Below are 13,967 nucleotides of genomic sequence, written 5' to 3'. Positions count from 1 at the left end.
GGAAAAGGGTACTCTTGTACACTGCTGGTGGGACTGCAAACGGGTGCGGCCAATTTGGAAAGCAGTATGGAGATTCCTGGGAAAGCTGGGAATGGAACCACTATTTGACCCAGCTATTGCCCTACTCGGACTATTTCCTGAAGACCTTAAAAGAGCACACTACAGGGATACTGCCACATTGATGTTCATAGCAGCACAATTCACAATTGCTAGACTGTGGAATCAACCCAGATGTCCTTCAATAGATGAATGGATAAAAAAAATGTGGCATTTATACACCATGGAGTATTACGCAGCACTAAAAAATGAAAAAATCACGGAATTTGCAGGGAAATGGATGGCACTAGAGCAGATTATGCTTAGTGAAGCTAGCCAATCCCTAAAAAACAAATACCAAATGTCTTCTTTGATATAATGAGAGCAACTAAGAACAAAACAGGGAGGATGAGCAGGAAGAAAAGATTAGCATTAAACAGAGACATGAGGCGGGAGGGAAAGGGAGAAAAAAAAAGGGAAATCACATGGAAATGGAGGGAGACCCTCATAGTTATACAAAATTACATATAAGAGTTTACGAGGGGAATGGGATAACAAACATGGAGGGAAATGAATTACAGTAGATGGGGTAGAGAGAAGATGGGAGGGGAGGGGAGGGGGGATAGTAGAGGATAGGAAAGGTAGCAGAATACAACAGTCACTAATATGGCAGTATGTAAAAATGTGATGTGTAACCGATGTGATTCTGCAATCTGTATTTGGGGTAAAAATGGGAGTTCATAACCCAATTGATTCTAATCTATGAAATATGATTTGTCATGAGCTTTGTAATGTTGTGAACGTCCAATAAAAAAAACAAAAAAAACCAAAAAAACAAAAAACAAAAAAACAAAAAACAAAACAAACACCCTTAGGTGTAATATCCCCAAAAGGAGAAAAACCTCTGACAATGAAAATTGTAGAACACTGAAGAAAGAAATTGAAGAATACAGTTTAAGGTGAAATGCCCTCCCACGTTCTTGTATACCCAGAATCAAAAATGCCACATTACCAAAAGAAATCTACAAAATCATACATAGATGGAATATAATTTCTCATTTTTCCGAGTGTACATGTTGTAAAATCACATTGGTCATGCAGTCACATATATACATAAGGTAATAATGTCTGTTTCATTCTACTGTCCTTCCTATCCCCACGCCCCCTCCCCTCCCCTTCCTTCACTTCCCGCTATCTAATTTAAGGAAACTCTTTTCCCTAGGGTTCCCCCTTATTGTGAATTAGCATCCACATATTAGAAAAAAATTCGACTTTTGATTTATTAGGATTGGCTTATTTCGCTTAGTATAATATGCATTATTATGTCATGTATAACTAATTAAAACAAATAAAAAACTAAAAAACCTAGCATGCTGATAAGCAAGTTGGAATATAATGAAACAATACAGGCCTGTATAAAAAATGCACGAGACTTCAAATGCAATGTTTATTGCACGTAGAATTAAAGTACTTAGTATGGAAAATACCAGGGCCAGCCTTGCTAACAATTTTGCCAAATTGAAGAAATTCTTAAATGTGTTGAGGCCAAAATACAATGATATTTAGTTTTCAGTTACAGGAAAAAATTATTTGTGACTTTCATTCCTCAAGTGAGAGACCAGCTATAGTAATAGAAGTTTATTTATGAGCAGTGTTTAGAATTTCTAGGTTAGGTGACTTGGCTGTTCTTTGAGGAAGATATTTAAAATTTTGGTTAACTCATGAGCATTAAAATGTTGGGGGCAAATCATTTGTAAATCTCTGCAAAGGGTGTTGAAATAGTTAATAATTCTTGGAGGAATGAAAAAAAAAACCATCTCAAGAATCCATGCAATCCCCACCAAATAGCAACTACATTCTTCACAGAAAAAGAAGAAACAGTACCCAAATTTTTATGACAAATAAAACCTAAAGCCATTCTGAGCAATAGGAACAATGATGAAGGGCTGGGGATGTGGCTAGTGACAGAGCACTGGAGTAGGGTGTGCCAGGCCCTGGGTCTAATCCCCAATACACACACAATACACAAAGGATAATGCTGGGCTGGGGCTGGGGCTTAGGGGTAGAGCCTCACATGTGTGGGGGAGGCACTGGGTTTGATCCTCAGCACCACATAAAATAAATATATAAAATAAAGATGTTGTGTCTATCTACAACTAAAAAGAAATAAAAAAGAGTAATGCTGAAATTATCACATTTCCCAGTGTCAAATCATACTAAAGAGGTAAAGTAACAAAAAATTGTGCTGATATCAAAACAGGCATAGATCAATTGATTACAATAGAAGACACAGAGAAACACTCACAAAGAGTCAGCTGATCCTTAACAAAGACACCCAAAGGAAATACTGGAGAAAACACAGCATGTTTAATAAATGGTGCTTGGAAAAATGAAAAATGAAGCGAAATTCTGCACAAATATGAACTCAAAGTGGACAAATAACATAGGAATCAGACCATAAACACTGTGACTACTAGTGGAAATCATAGCGCCTACCCTCCACCATATAGATTCAGGCTTGACTTCCTCCATAAGACTCCTATTGCTCAGGAAACAAAACCAAGAGTTGATAAATAGAATGGCTTCCAGTTAAAAAGCTTCTGCACAGCAAATGAAATGAGACACAGAGAGAGGCCTTACAGAACAGGAGAAAATCTCTGCCAGTACTCTTGTGACAGAGGATTAACATCTAGAATATATAAAGAACTCAAAAATCTCAACACCAACAATCACATAGCCCAATCAATAGATGGATGAATGAACAATCATTTCTCAAAAGGAGAAATACAATGGCCAACAATTTTATGAAAAAAATTTTAACAGTTTTAAAAACATGAGAAAAGCAAATCTAAGCTGCACTGAGATTGCATCTCACTCCAGTTGGAATGACAAGCATCAAGAAACAGCCATAATGATAAATGCTGGCAGGGAATGAGGGAAAAGGAACACCTACTCACTACTGGGATTGGAAATTAGTACAACCACGACAGAAATCAGTATGGAGTTTCTTCAAAAGACTAGGAATGGAACCGCCATATGACCCAGTCATAGACTCCTTGGTATTTACACAAAAGAATTAAAGTCAGCGCACTATAGCAATACAGCACACCCATGTTGATGCCAGTTCAATTTACAAAAGTTAAGTTATGAAACCAGCCTGGTGTCCACTGACTGACACATGAATAAAGAGAATGTGGTACATACACAAGATGGAGTTTTAGTTAAGAAGAACTCTATTATGTAATTTTCAGGAAAATGGAACTAGAGATCAGCATGCAGACTGTACAAGCCAGACACACAAAGTCAAGGGTTGTCTGCTTTCTTTCATGTGTGGAACATATGCAGAAGAAGAATAAAATAGGGATACCACAAAATAAAAGAAAGACCAGCAGAGTAGAGGACACAGATCTGTATGTCACAGAACACTCACCATTTCCTTGGATGAACCATTGAAAATATTGTTCCAGTGACTCTGGTTTCTTAGAAAGGTTTGTCATAGTATAAAAATAATAACCTGACACAAGAACATCTTTGGGATTTCTCATGATATATATCACCTTAAATAAAGGAAAAATGAGAGAATGAAAAATCAGCCATGGTCAGTCATTTCCCACCTATTCTTGATCTTTACCCCAGCAGTTTTTACTTAATCTCTGATAAACATCAATGAATTTCTTTAATGAATTAGTTATAGCATTCATTCATCAAATATAGACTTTAAAGTTCCTACTACATATCCATGTGCTAGGAATAGAAGAGGAAGACCTTATCTCTTCTTTCTGGGATATTAGTCTACTCAACCTGGGAAGCTGCTGGAAAGTTTTAGATGGTAGGTGTTGAGGTGTGTGTGTGTGTGTGTGTGTGTGTGTGTGTGTGTGCTTTACCATAATGATCACTAACAGCAGAACTGATTAATCAATTATGGTATATTCAGATTCATAGCAACACACAGTCATTCTCACACTCAAGACCATCAAGGAATCTCCAAGATATGGCATCCATACAGCATGAATGCATTTATACAAAATTCAGGAATAAACAAAAGCAATCTGTAGCAATAGTCCAGGGAGGGCTACCCTCAGGTGGTGGGCATCAATGGATAAGATGGGGCCTGTGGGGACGTTCTGGATGGTAGAAATGTTACACATCTGGTCTAGATGATAGTTCCCAACTGGGTATGTCTACATGTGCATATTAAGAGGCTAGTGTTCAAGATTAGTGAACACACACACGTGCACACACACCACTTGGGGCTTGAACATCAGAAATTGACTTTATTTGCCCCAACTCTCTTGGTGTTATTATTGGAGGTCTTATGTCTCCTTAGACCCCAGTTTAATCAGGCAGGGGTTAGTGAAACACAAGAGGAGAAAGGAAGTGGGTCTATTGGGGAAGAGTCACTGTTAGACAATTTCCAAGACAGGAGATTATTATTCTAGGTTTCTTGGTGTTGTTTAAACAAAAACAAAAATTTCAGAAACCAACAAAAACTTTAAGAAAGCATGTTTCTAAAATTAGTCTGTTGCATGTTAGATCTTGGATATCCATGGTCTGTGCTGATCATCTGTCAGCCATGTGGAGGATGGAGTGGCTGCTGATCACAAAGCACAGTGACCTCCAGTGGGCTGCTGTGGTTAGAATTGCTAGTCGTGACTCTTGAGAAGTCCCCTGGATTTATGCATTTATTAATGTATGCGTGCTCTGCTCCCCATATGGGCAACAGTGACTTAGATGCTTGCACCTACCTGTTAGGAGGCTTTTATTGAATGAATTTTGGGTAAGACCTGCAAAGTTGGGATACTCTATTGTAGATACAATTATAAATTCTGGTTGCACATGAGATGTAGGTTCCTAAGATTCTAGCAGTAGTCAGTCACTTTACCCTTAATTCATGGTAGGCTAATCCACGGAATCATTCACATCCTTGTACTCAAGTTTGGTCTGGTTGTGGCCACATCAACCTCACCTAATTTCTGAGAATCGCAGGTCTCACCCAACCTATCCAATGGGCACACACCCCAGCAAGATCTGCGGGGGTTATCTAGGCACATGGAAGGGCAAAAGTCATTGATCAAACATTAGGCACTGACCTTGGCTTTGGAAGTAAAAAAAGACTTGGGGAAGAGATGGAAGGGAAGGTGAGAGGCCAGGAGCCGTGGACCCTCTCTGTCATTTAACAATTTGTATCCCTCATCTGACTCTAACCATGGTGCCCGTTCCCAGATGGGCATAGATCGAATCCATGTGCTATCACCTTTGGAGTGAATCAGGCAGAGAATTTCAACCAACCAGTGGGTTCCTAGATGAGGAAGGAAAATGATGATCACTCATTTCAATCTGAATTGTGACATAAAAATATATTGTGATAAAATGCATAACAACTTTACCATCAGATGCATTTTAAGCATGCAGTTGTGTAGTGCTGAGCAGTGTTAAGCACATTCCTACTGTTGCTCATCCAATGTCCAGAACATTTTCATCTTGAAAACCTAAAACTCTACTTATTAAGAACAAGTCTACTTATTCCATCTTTCAGGCCCTGGAATCCAAAATGGGGTTTTCTCTATGAACTTGACTACTCTAGGTATTTTGCACTGGTGGAAGAATATAGTATTTGTCCTTTTTTGTTAAACTATGGCATCTAGTATGATGCCCTCAATATTGATGGATGTTGTACAAGGTGTCAGGATTTCCTTCCTTCTAAGGCTGAATCAGATTCCATTGTATCATCATGCCACATTTGCTTATGTATTCACATGTCAACAGATTTTTGGTTGCTTCCTCCTCTTGGCTCTTTGCTGTGATCTTTTCAATATGTTTCCAATTCCCTTAACTCTCCAGTGCTGTGCCCCTTCCAATGAAATAGGCCTGAATCCTCACCCAGTTTGCAATTTTCCTGCCCCCAGTTGCACTCCTGTATATGCATGATGTGTGTGTCCTTTCAGTCCCTTCAATTTTCCAGGCTTGTTTCTGATTCCCAGCCATTGTCCATGCTGACTCTTCTACTCCAAAATATTCCTTTCACCACATGACCTCCCATTCAGTCTTTTCATCTCTGTTGAGCTGCTATTTTGCTATTATGATTTCACCATTCAACCTCTTCCACCCCTTCTCCCATGCCACCACACAAATTCCTGAATCTGCTTAGGATTCATGGCTGTATCTTCTTCCTCCAAGACCTTAGATGATCCTTGCTGAGCACTTATGTCACTCTGCACTAGTATGAATGGAAGTGGCCTGGGGCAGTGCCCCTTCCTCTACAAAGCAGGGCTCCATGGCATGGAGAGCCCATTCCATCCTCTGCTGAGTGAATGAGGAACGCAGCCCTCACCTTTCTCATGGGGGGGTTCCTGTTCTGTTTTCTTACCTGATTTTGGGAAAGACACCATTACTATATCTTCATCCTTTATCACAAACTGAGCACATGCTTCTTTTATAACTTCATAGCTGATACCAAAAACAGGGAAAGGTAACCCTTCAAACCACAAGTAGTCATCTGTCATGGTGACGAGCTGTCTGTGCGTGGTGCAGAAGTTCCAGCTGTAGTCACCATTGAACATTGTAGGAGATACTCAGAGACTAGACTTAAAAGTCAAAAGAATCATTAACTTTTTCTCATGGTCAAATTAACTGGTTGGTAAAACAACTTGTGATGGTGATCCAAAGTTTCTTTGTATTGAGCAATTTTGGCCTCAGTCAGGGCATGTGTGGATCATGATCTGAGGATGATTTCACAGGCAGGACCCCAGAGCAAGTGCTGCAAGATAACCCCACTGATGAGTCCTTGGACCTGAAGAAAGCCATCCTTCTCCATTTATTTGCATTTTGAAGAGTTTTCAAAATAGAAGTTTTACATGAAACTGAGAGGAACTGTGTAAAAATAATAGGTGGAAGCTGTGGAGAGCCATTCTGACACGTGATTGGGTGACTCCCGTTAAGGGCCTGAGGCACTCTGGCTGTGTCGGAGCTTTCCCGACCCTTTCCTGATGAGAGAGCCCATCCGTGTGGGGGTGTGCGTGACCACTGACCCCGGAGACCCAATCACTGACCCTGACCTTGGAGTGCAGCCCCCCTCAACCTTCATTGGATGGAATTCTCCCCTGAATCTCTTGTCCCCCAAATAAAAGGCTGCTCCCAGGCGTGTTCACTCTCTCTCTCTCCTGCTAGCCCAGAGTAATCCTCGCTGCCCTGCTGGGCAGCTAGAGGCGGGAACCAGGGAGGCGAGCCGTCTCGGACCTAGCAATGTAAAATAAGGTACTGGTTTGTGTGTTTTATTTTGATCTCTTCTAACTAACTTAATTCCTAGAACCTCATTAATGAAACCACTGCGCAGGCCGCGTGGTAGAATTGGCGCCCACGAGGGGGGCATTCTGAATTAGTTAGATTGAGTGGGAGCGCGCGCTAAAAAGATAAGGAAAAGAATAAAGAGGAAATAAGGAAAATAAGGAATAAAGATAAAGATAAAGGAAGAGGTGACATTTGGGTCACAAAAGTACCGGGAGATATTGAAGGAAAGAGACGTTAAATTACTTAAAATGGGAAATTCTACTTCTTCGGATAAGGAAATGTATCTGACTATTTTAGACAGTATAATTAATCAGAAAGGAAAACAGATAAAGAAAACTCAGTTATTACAATTCTTAAAGATTGTAGGTGAATATTGTCCTTGGTTTTGTGACCAAGAGTCTCCAAATTTACTTACTTGGGAGAAATTAGGAAGGAAGTTACAGAGAGTCTGTCTTTCTACTGAAATACCTGGAGGTATAGAGAATATACAGAAAACTTGGACAGCCCTAGAAGTCTGTCTTTTTGAATACATGGGCCAGAGTTCGTGGCCTCCTGAAGACCTTTTAAAAGGCATTCAAAGAGCTATTAGGTCTATTCAAATGGAAAATCAGCCTGAGGCTAAGTTAATTTCCTTTCCTTTGAGCCGTTTAAAAACTAAAGTGCTAAAAGCCAAAACAAAGGTTAGAATTGTGCAGGCTAGCCCGCAGGCAGATTGTACAGAAACATCTCTAACCTTAGAGGGCCCTCCGGAAGAAGTAAACGATCTTCCTAGAGAGGAAAGTACAGAAGAAACTCCTAGAGGGGCTCAGGTTTCTTCTCAACCACGTGAGTTAGAAACCCAAATTCCAAATGGCGATAGTGCAGAGTCTGATAGCAGCTCACAATCTGAGGAAGAAGAATTAGACATGGAAACTCAGGACTTAGAGAGAAATTTTAATAGACTGCATTTAGCACCACCTGCCCAAGCCTTTCAAATTCGGCCGGTACCTGCTAGAAGGACCAAATTTAATAGGTGTGCTGAATTAAAGATGACTTTTCTTACCCCAGTTCAGCAAGGTATTAGGAAGGCTCAAGAAATGGGAGAGGATACTACTGGTTTTCACCTCTTTCCAGTTTTTGAGCAAACTAATGAACAAGATCAGAGAGTTAGAGTTCATGCTGTAATTCCATTTAAAACTATCAAGGAATTGAAAAATGCATGTGAAACGTACGGCCCAAATTCGCCTTTTGTTCAGAGTCTGATAGAAAATATTTGCTCACAACCCCTTCCTCCTAGTGATTGGATTTTTTTAGCCAGATCTTGTCTGAGCGGGGGAGATTATTTGCTTTGGAAAACTTATTGGACTGATTTTTGTAATGAACAGGCAGAAAGAAACAGAAGACAGGGCATAGAAACGCCAGTAACGATGTTTTTAGGGACTGAAGATTTTGCTGATTTAGAAAGACAATTAAATTATGATTTTGTAGTGTACAATCAAATAACTGATTGTGCAAAACGTGCCTGGAGGCAAATCGTCCCCAAGGACCAGTCCAATTTAGTTCTTACCAAAATCAGACAAGGTGCCAGTGAGACTTATTCAGATTTCGTAGCCCGACTGTATCAGGCTGCGAACAGGTCCATCGGGGACCCAGGAGCTAGCGAATTTATCGTTAGGCAATTGGCTTTTGAGAACGCAAATAAAATCTGTCAGGATGTTCTCCGACCGCATCGTAAAAAAGGAACAGTTTCTGAGTATATTCGCTTGTGTTCTGACTTAGATTCCACTCAATTGCAAACGGTGGCCTTAGCAACAGCATTAAAGGAAACCTTGGGGCCACAAAATTCAGTTCAGAAGTCCCGCGGTAGGTGTTACCTTTGTGGAAAAACCAGTCATTTTGCCCGTGAGTGTCACATGCGCAATTTTAGGTTTAGGGCTCCATCTACTGGCGATAATAGATATTGCAGGACTCAGCGCCACGTGGTTGATTCGGGTGGCGCGGATGAGCCCGCCTTCTCGCCACAAGTATTTCCTCCTAGCGAGGGGACAAAAAACTTCCGTTCGGCCCCTCCCCGGGCCCAGAAACAATATGGGGAGAGGTCGCACAGTGTGACGTCACTGGCAGTGCCAACCAGGACAGTCCGCGATTTTTACCGGGACAGAGACAGGGATCACAGACAGTTTTCTTAGGACCTTCAAAGACAGTTGAATTAGATCCTGAAACGGGGCCAACACAAATCCCTACTGGGATTTTCGGGCCACTTGCTGAGAATACTATAGGTTTAATTCTGGGGCGTGATAATTTGAAGGGAGCCATTGAAGTTATACCTGGTGTGATAGATTCAGAATTTAAAGGGCAATTATATGTTACTGTAAGATCCAATTATGCCCTAAGACTCACCCCAAAGGATATTTTTGCTCAATTAATATTATTGCCTTGTGTCTCAGAAAGGCACCTGCCGGTAGATTCAGTTTCTAAACCGCCGGACAGAGTATATTGGTCCCAGTTAGTACGACAAGAACGCCCTTTATTAAAACTTAGAATTAATAATAAAAATTTCCTAGGCATTATTGACACAGGGGCTGATAGCTCAGTATTGTCCAGCCGGTTTTGGCCTAGGAACTGGCCCTTACATGCAGCACCAGCTAACCTAGAAGGAATAGGACAGGTTTCACAGCCTGCTCAAAGTACCAACTATCTCCGTTGGGAAGATTTGGATGGGAACAGTGGAGTATTTAAACCTTATGTGTTAGAGTCTTTACCAGCTAATCTATGGGGAAGAGATATATTAGCCAAAATGGGACTGTTATTAGTTACTTCAAATTCTATAAGATCAGTTGAAGAAGTTAATCAGAGGTATTTTCCTGGAGATGATAAGGAGACCTTTCAGGAAGAATATCTGTTTACAAGCCAGTCTCCACGACAAAGATTAGTAAATACTCCAGACCAAAATTTTTACTAGGGGCCCTGAGTACTTCCCCGATCCCTAAGACAGCTGAAAAAATCACGTGGCTCACAGAGGAGCCTATATGGATTTCTCAGTGGCCCATCTCAGGGGAAAAGCTTAAAATAATTCATAGATTAGTTGAGGAACAACTTCAGGCTGGTCATATTGAACCAACACTTAGCCCTTGGAATACACCTATTTTTGTTATTAAGAAAAAGTCAGGAAATTGGAGATTGCTACAGGATTTAAGGGCAATAAATCAGGCAATTCAGCCTATGGGATCATTACAGCCAGGACTTCCCTCCCCCACAGCCATTCCTTTAGATTATAGCTTGATGGTAATAGATTTAAAAGACTGTTTTTTCTCTATAAGGTTACATCCTGAAGATTGTGAAAGATTTGCTTTCACTGTCCCAGCAATTAATTTTAAGGAACCTGTTAAAAGATATTGTTGGAAGGTGCTTCCCCAGGGAATGCGTAATAGTCCTACACTGTGCCAAAAATATGTTGATCAAGCGATAGATCCCATAAGAAATAGCTTCCCTGATGCATACATTATTCATTTTATGGATGATATATTATTGGCTCATGCTAATCCAGAAGTACTTTCAGAAATTTTTACTCAGCTAGAGACTTCACTTACAGCAATGGGTTTATGTATAGCTCCTCAAAAAATTCAAAAGGTATCTCCTTTTCAATATCTAGGTCAGATAATTCAAGGGAGTACAATCCGTCCTCAAAATCTTCAGATAAGAGTTAAGGAGTTACGTACCCTTAATGATTTTCAAAAACTATTAGGAGATATTAACTGGCTAAGACCATCTTTAAAGCTAACTACTTCTGAGTTAAGTCCTTTATTTCAGATATTACAAGGAAATCCTTCTCCAACCTCTCCACGTCAACTAACTTTAGAAGCTAAGGCAGCCTTAAGGAAAGTGGAAATTGCAATTAAAAATGCACAGCTTACTAAAATAGATCCTAAAGAAATAATGTATTTATTAATATTTCCAACCGAGCATACCCCAACAGGAGCCATATGACAAAGATTAGGAGTTATTGAATGGATTTATTTATCTCACTCCCCTCAAAAAACATTAATTCCTTTTCATGATTCTATAGCTCAATTAGTAATTAAGGGTAGAACTAGGATTTTACAATTAATTGGATCTGAGCCTGATATCATAATTATTTCATTTTCTGTTCAACAGACTAATTGGCTTTTTCAAACTTCTAGTTCATGGCAGATAGCTTTTGCAGATTTTCCTGGCCAGATAGATAGCCATTATCCTCGTGATAAGATTGTACAATTTGCATCATTAACATCACTTATTTTTCCAAAGATTGTACGTTCTCATCCAATAGAGGGAGCTTTATCAGTGTTCACAGATGGTTCCAACTCTGGTAAGGCAGGTTTCTTCAGCCGTGTTCACACAGAGGTAATACAAACTTCTTATACTTCTGCTCAAAGGGCAGAGCTTCAAGCTCTGATTTGTGCCTTAGATTATTTTTCAAATGAGCCTATTAATATCTATTCTGACAGCTTATATGCAGTCGGAGTTACCAAAAATATTGAAACCTCAGTTATTGGGTTTACTTCATCACAGGAGTTATTTGAATTATTTCATAATTTACAAAAGACAGTGCTAATGCGAAAGTACCCATGTTTCATTGGACACATCCGTGCCCATACTAACCTTCCTGGACCTTTAGTTGCAGGTAATGATAAAATTGATAAATTAGTAGCTTTTTGTCAACAGATGTCTTCATATGACTGTGCACTAGCTTCCCATTCCTTGCATCATCAAAATGCTTCTAGCTTACGTAAAAAATTTAGTATTACTAGAGAACAAGCTCGTCAGATTGTAAGCCAATGCCCTAAGTGTGTTATTCACACTCCATCTCTGCCATCAGGGGTAAATCCCCGTGGATTAAAACCAAATCAGATATGGCAAATGGATGTAACTCATATTCCTCAATTTGGTAAGCAATGTTATGTGCATGTTATAGTGGACACTTATTCTAGATTTATTTTTGCTACAGCACGTACTAAGGAAAATACTCAACATGTAATTTCTCATTGCTTAGCAGCTTTTTCCGTTTTAGGGTGCCCTATGCAGATTAAAACAGATAATGCTCCAGCTTATGTAAGCTCTGCTTTTCAACAATTTTGCCAAGAGTTTCAAATTAATCATAAAACAGGAATTCCTTATAACCCCCAAGGTCAAGCCATTGTAGAACGAGCTCATTTATCTATTAAGCTTCAATTACAAAAATTGAAAAGGGGAAATAAGATAGTGACTCCCCAAAATAGCCTTAATCATGCCTTGTTTGTTTTAAATTTTTTAAACTGTGACACAGAAGGTCACACTGCTGCTGAGAGGCAAATGTCTCCCTCAGTAACAGGCCCTTTAGGCAGAGTTCTGTGGAAAGATTTACAGACTGGTCAGTGGAAGGGGCCGGACCCGGTAATAACATGGGGCCGAGGGCATGCCTGTATTTTTCCAGAAGGTGCTTTCCGTCCTATTTGGGTGCCTGAACGTGCTATCAGACATGGAGGAAATAGAACCCAGACTCAAGCGACTGAGGATCGACCCGGAGGAGCCACAACCCAGAAGGAGGAGATATCGAAAAAAAGATGAAGAAAGACCAGATTGAACCAGCCGAGAAGCTGATTTCGTGGAAAGATGTGAAGAAGCTGACAACCCAGGCTTCCCAAATACTTCGACGCCTAGGAAAGAACAGGACCCCAGTCTTGATGGTAGCGACAGTAATTGCCCTACTGGGCTGTCAGGTAAAAGGGAATCAAGTAGACACTTATTGGACATATTTCCCAGATCCACCCCTGGTACACCCAGCTGTGTGGACTGGAGAATCTATTCCAGTATTTACTAATGACTCATTCATGATGGGAGGATTTACAGATACTCATATTACTCCCAGTCATGTGACTAGATTTAATTATTCTGGCTACAGTGCCCAATTGCCTTTATGTTGGTCACATGATAAACATGCTGGCTGTCTGAAAGTATCATTTGAAGAAAAGACAGCGATTGGTAAACCTAGACTGACAAATAATTCTAGTTATGGAGACTTAAAACCTAATACTAGATCAGTAATTAAGATGGGACTTTCCCATAACAAGCCAGTCATTTCTGCAAAACCTCCACCGGTACCCCACTGTCCAAATAGTTCTATAATTGAGATTGGCACCTTTCCTAAATGGATGGATTGTGTAAATACCTTTCCTGTACAACATAAGATGCCTAAAACTAGTGGGTATATTTTAGACTGGTCTCCAAAAATTGATGAGACAATTATGAAAAAATTCTGCTATGACACCTGCAGGATTTGTTAGTAATATTTTGACTTATAGTGAAGGAGGTGTTCAAAAAGATATTTGGCGTTTAATTGCTGCCTCAGAATATTTACATTTTACAGATAAACCTTTACCAAAATTTGTTGGCAAGAACTGTAAAGAGGGATCTTGCTATGGCCTAAGAGCCTGTGTCCAATCTCCTTATGTTTTATTTATTGGAAATGTAAAAGTTAAATGGATAGATGATAGATATTTTGTTACTTGTAATAAGTGCAACCTAACCAATTGTATTTCTAGGTATAATGGAGGAAAAGGAGTGCTGATACTTCATCAGCCCTCTTTTGTTTTATTACCTGCTAATATTTCAGAGCCATGGTATGCTGATGCTGGTTTACAAGTCCT

The 13,967-nt window shown here is 39.9% G+C and overlaps 1 protein-coding gene across 1 annotated transcript in view; it reads right to left on the bottom strand.

Moving 5' to 3' along the window:
- The window catches only part of LOC308637274 (sulfotransferase 2A1-like), a gene marked incomplete at its 5' end in the record, with an annotated part of 104,357 nt that overhangs the window by 10,188 nt on the left and 80,202 nt on the right, over positions 1 to 13,967 (bottom strand). Inside the window, 2 exons of the mRNA XM_081273598.1 lie at positions 3,467 to 3,593; positions 5,127 to 5,335. Of these exons, the coding sequence (XP_081129724.1) occupies positions 3,467 to 3,593; positions 5,127 to 5,335 (336 nt within the window). The remainder of the gene's footprint in view (positions 1 to 3,466; positions 3,594 to 5,126; positions 5,336 to 13,967) is intronic.

The sequence above is a fragment of the Spermophilus citellus genome (assembly GCF_964194105.1).
Source record: "Spermophilus citellus genome assembly, chromosome: 18".
NCBI classification, from domain to species: domain Eukaryota; kingdom Metazoa; phylum Chordata; class Mammalia; order Rodentia; family Sciuridae; genus Spermophilus; species Spermophilus citellus.
This window is presented reverse-complemented; position numbering and strand designations above follow the sequence as displayed.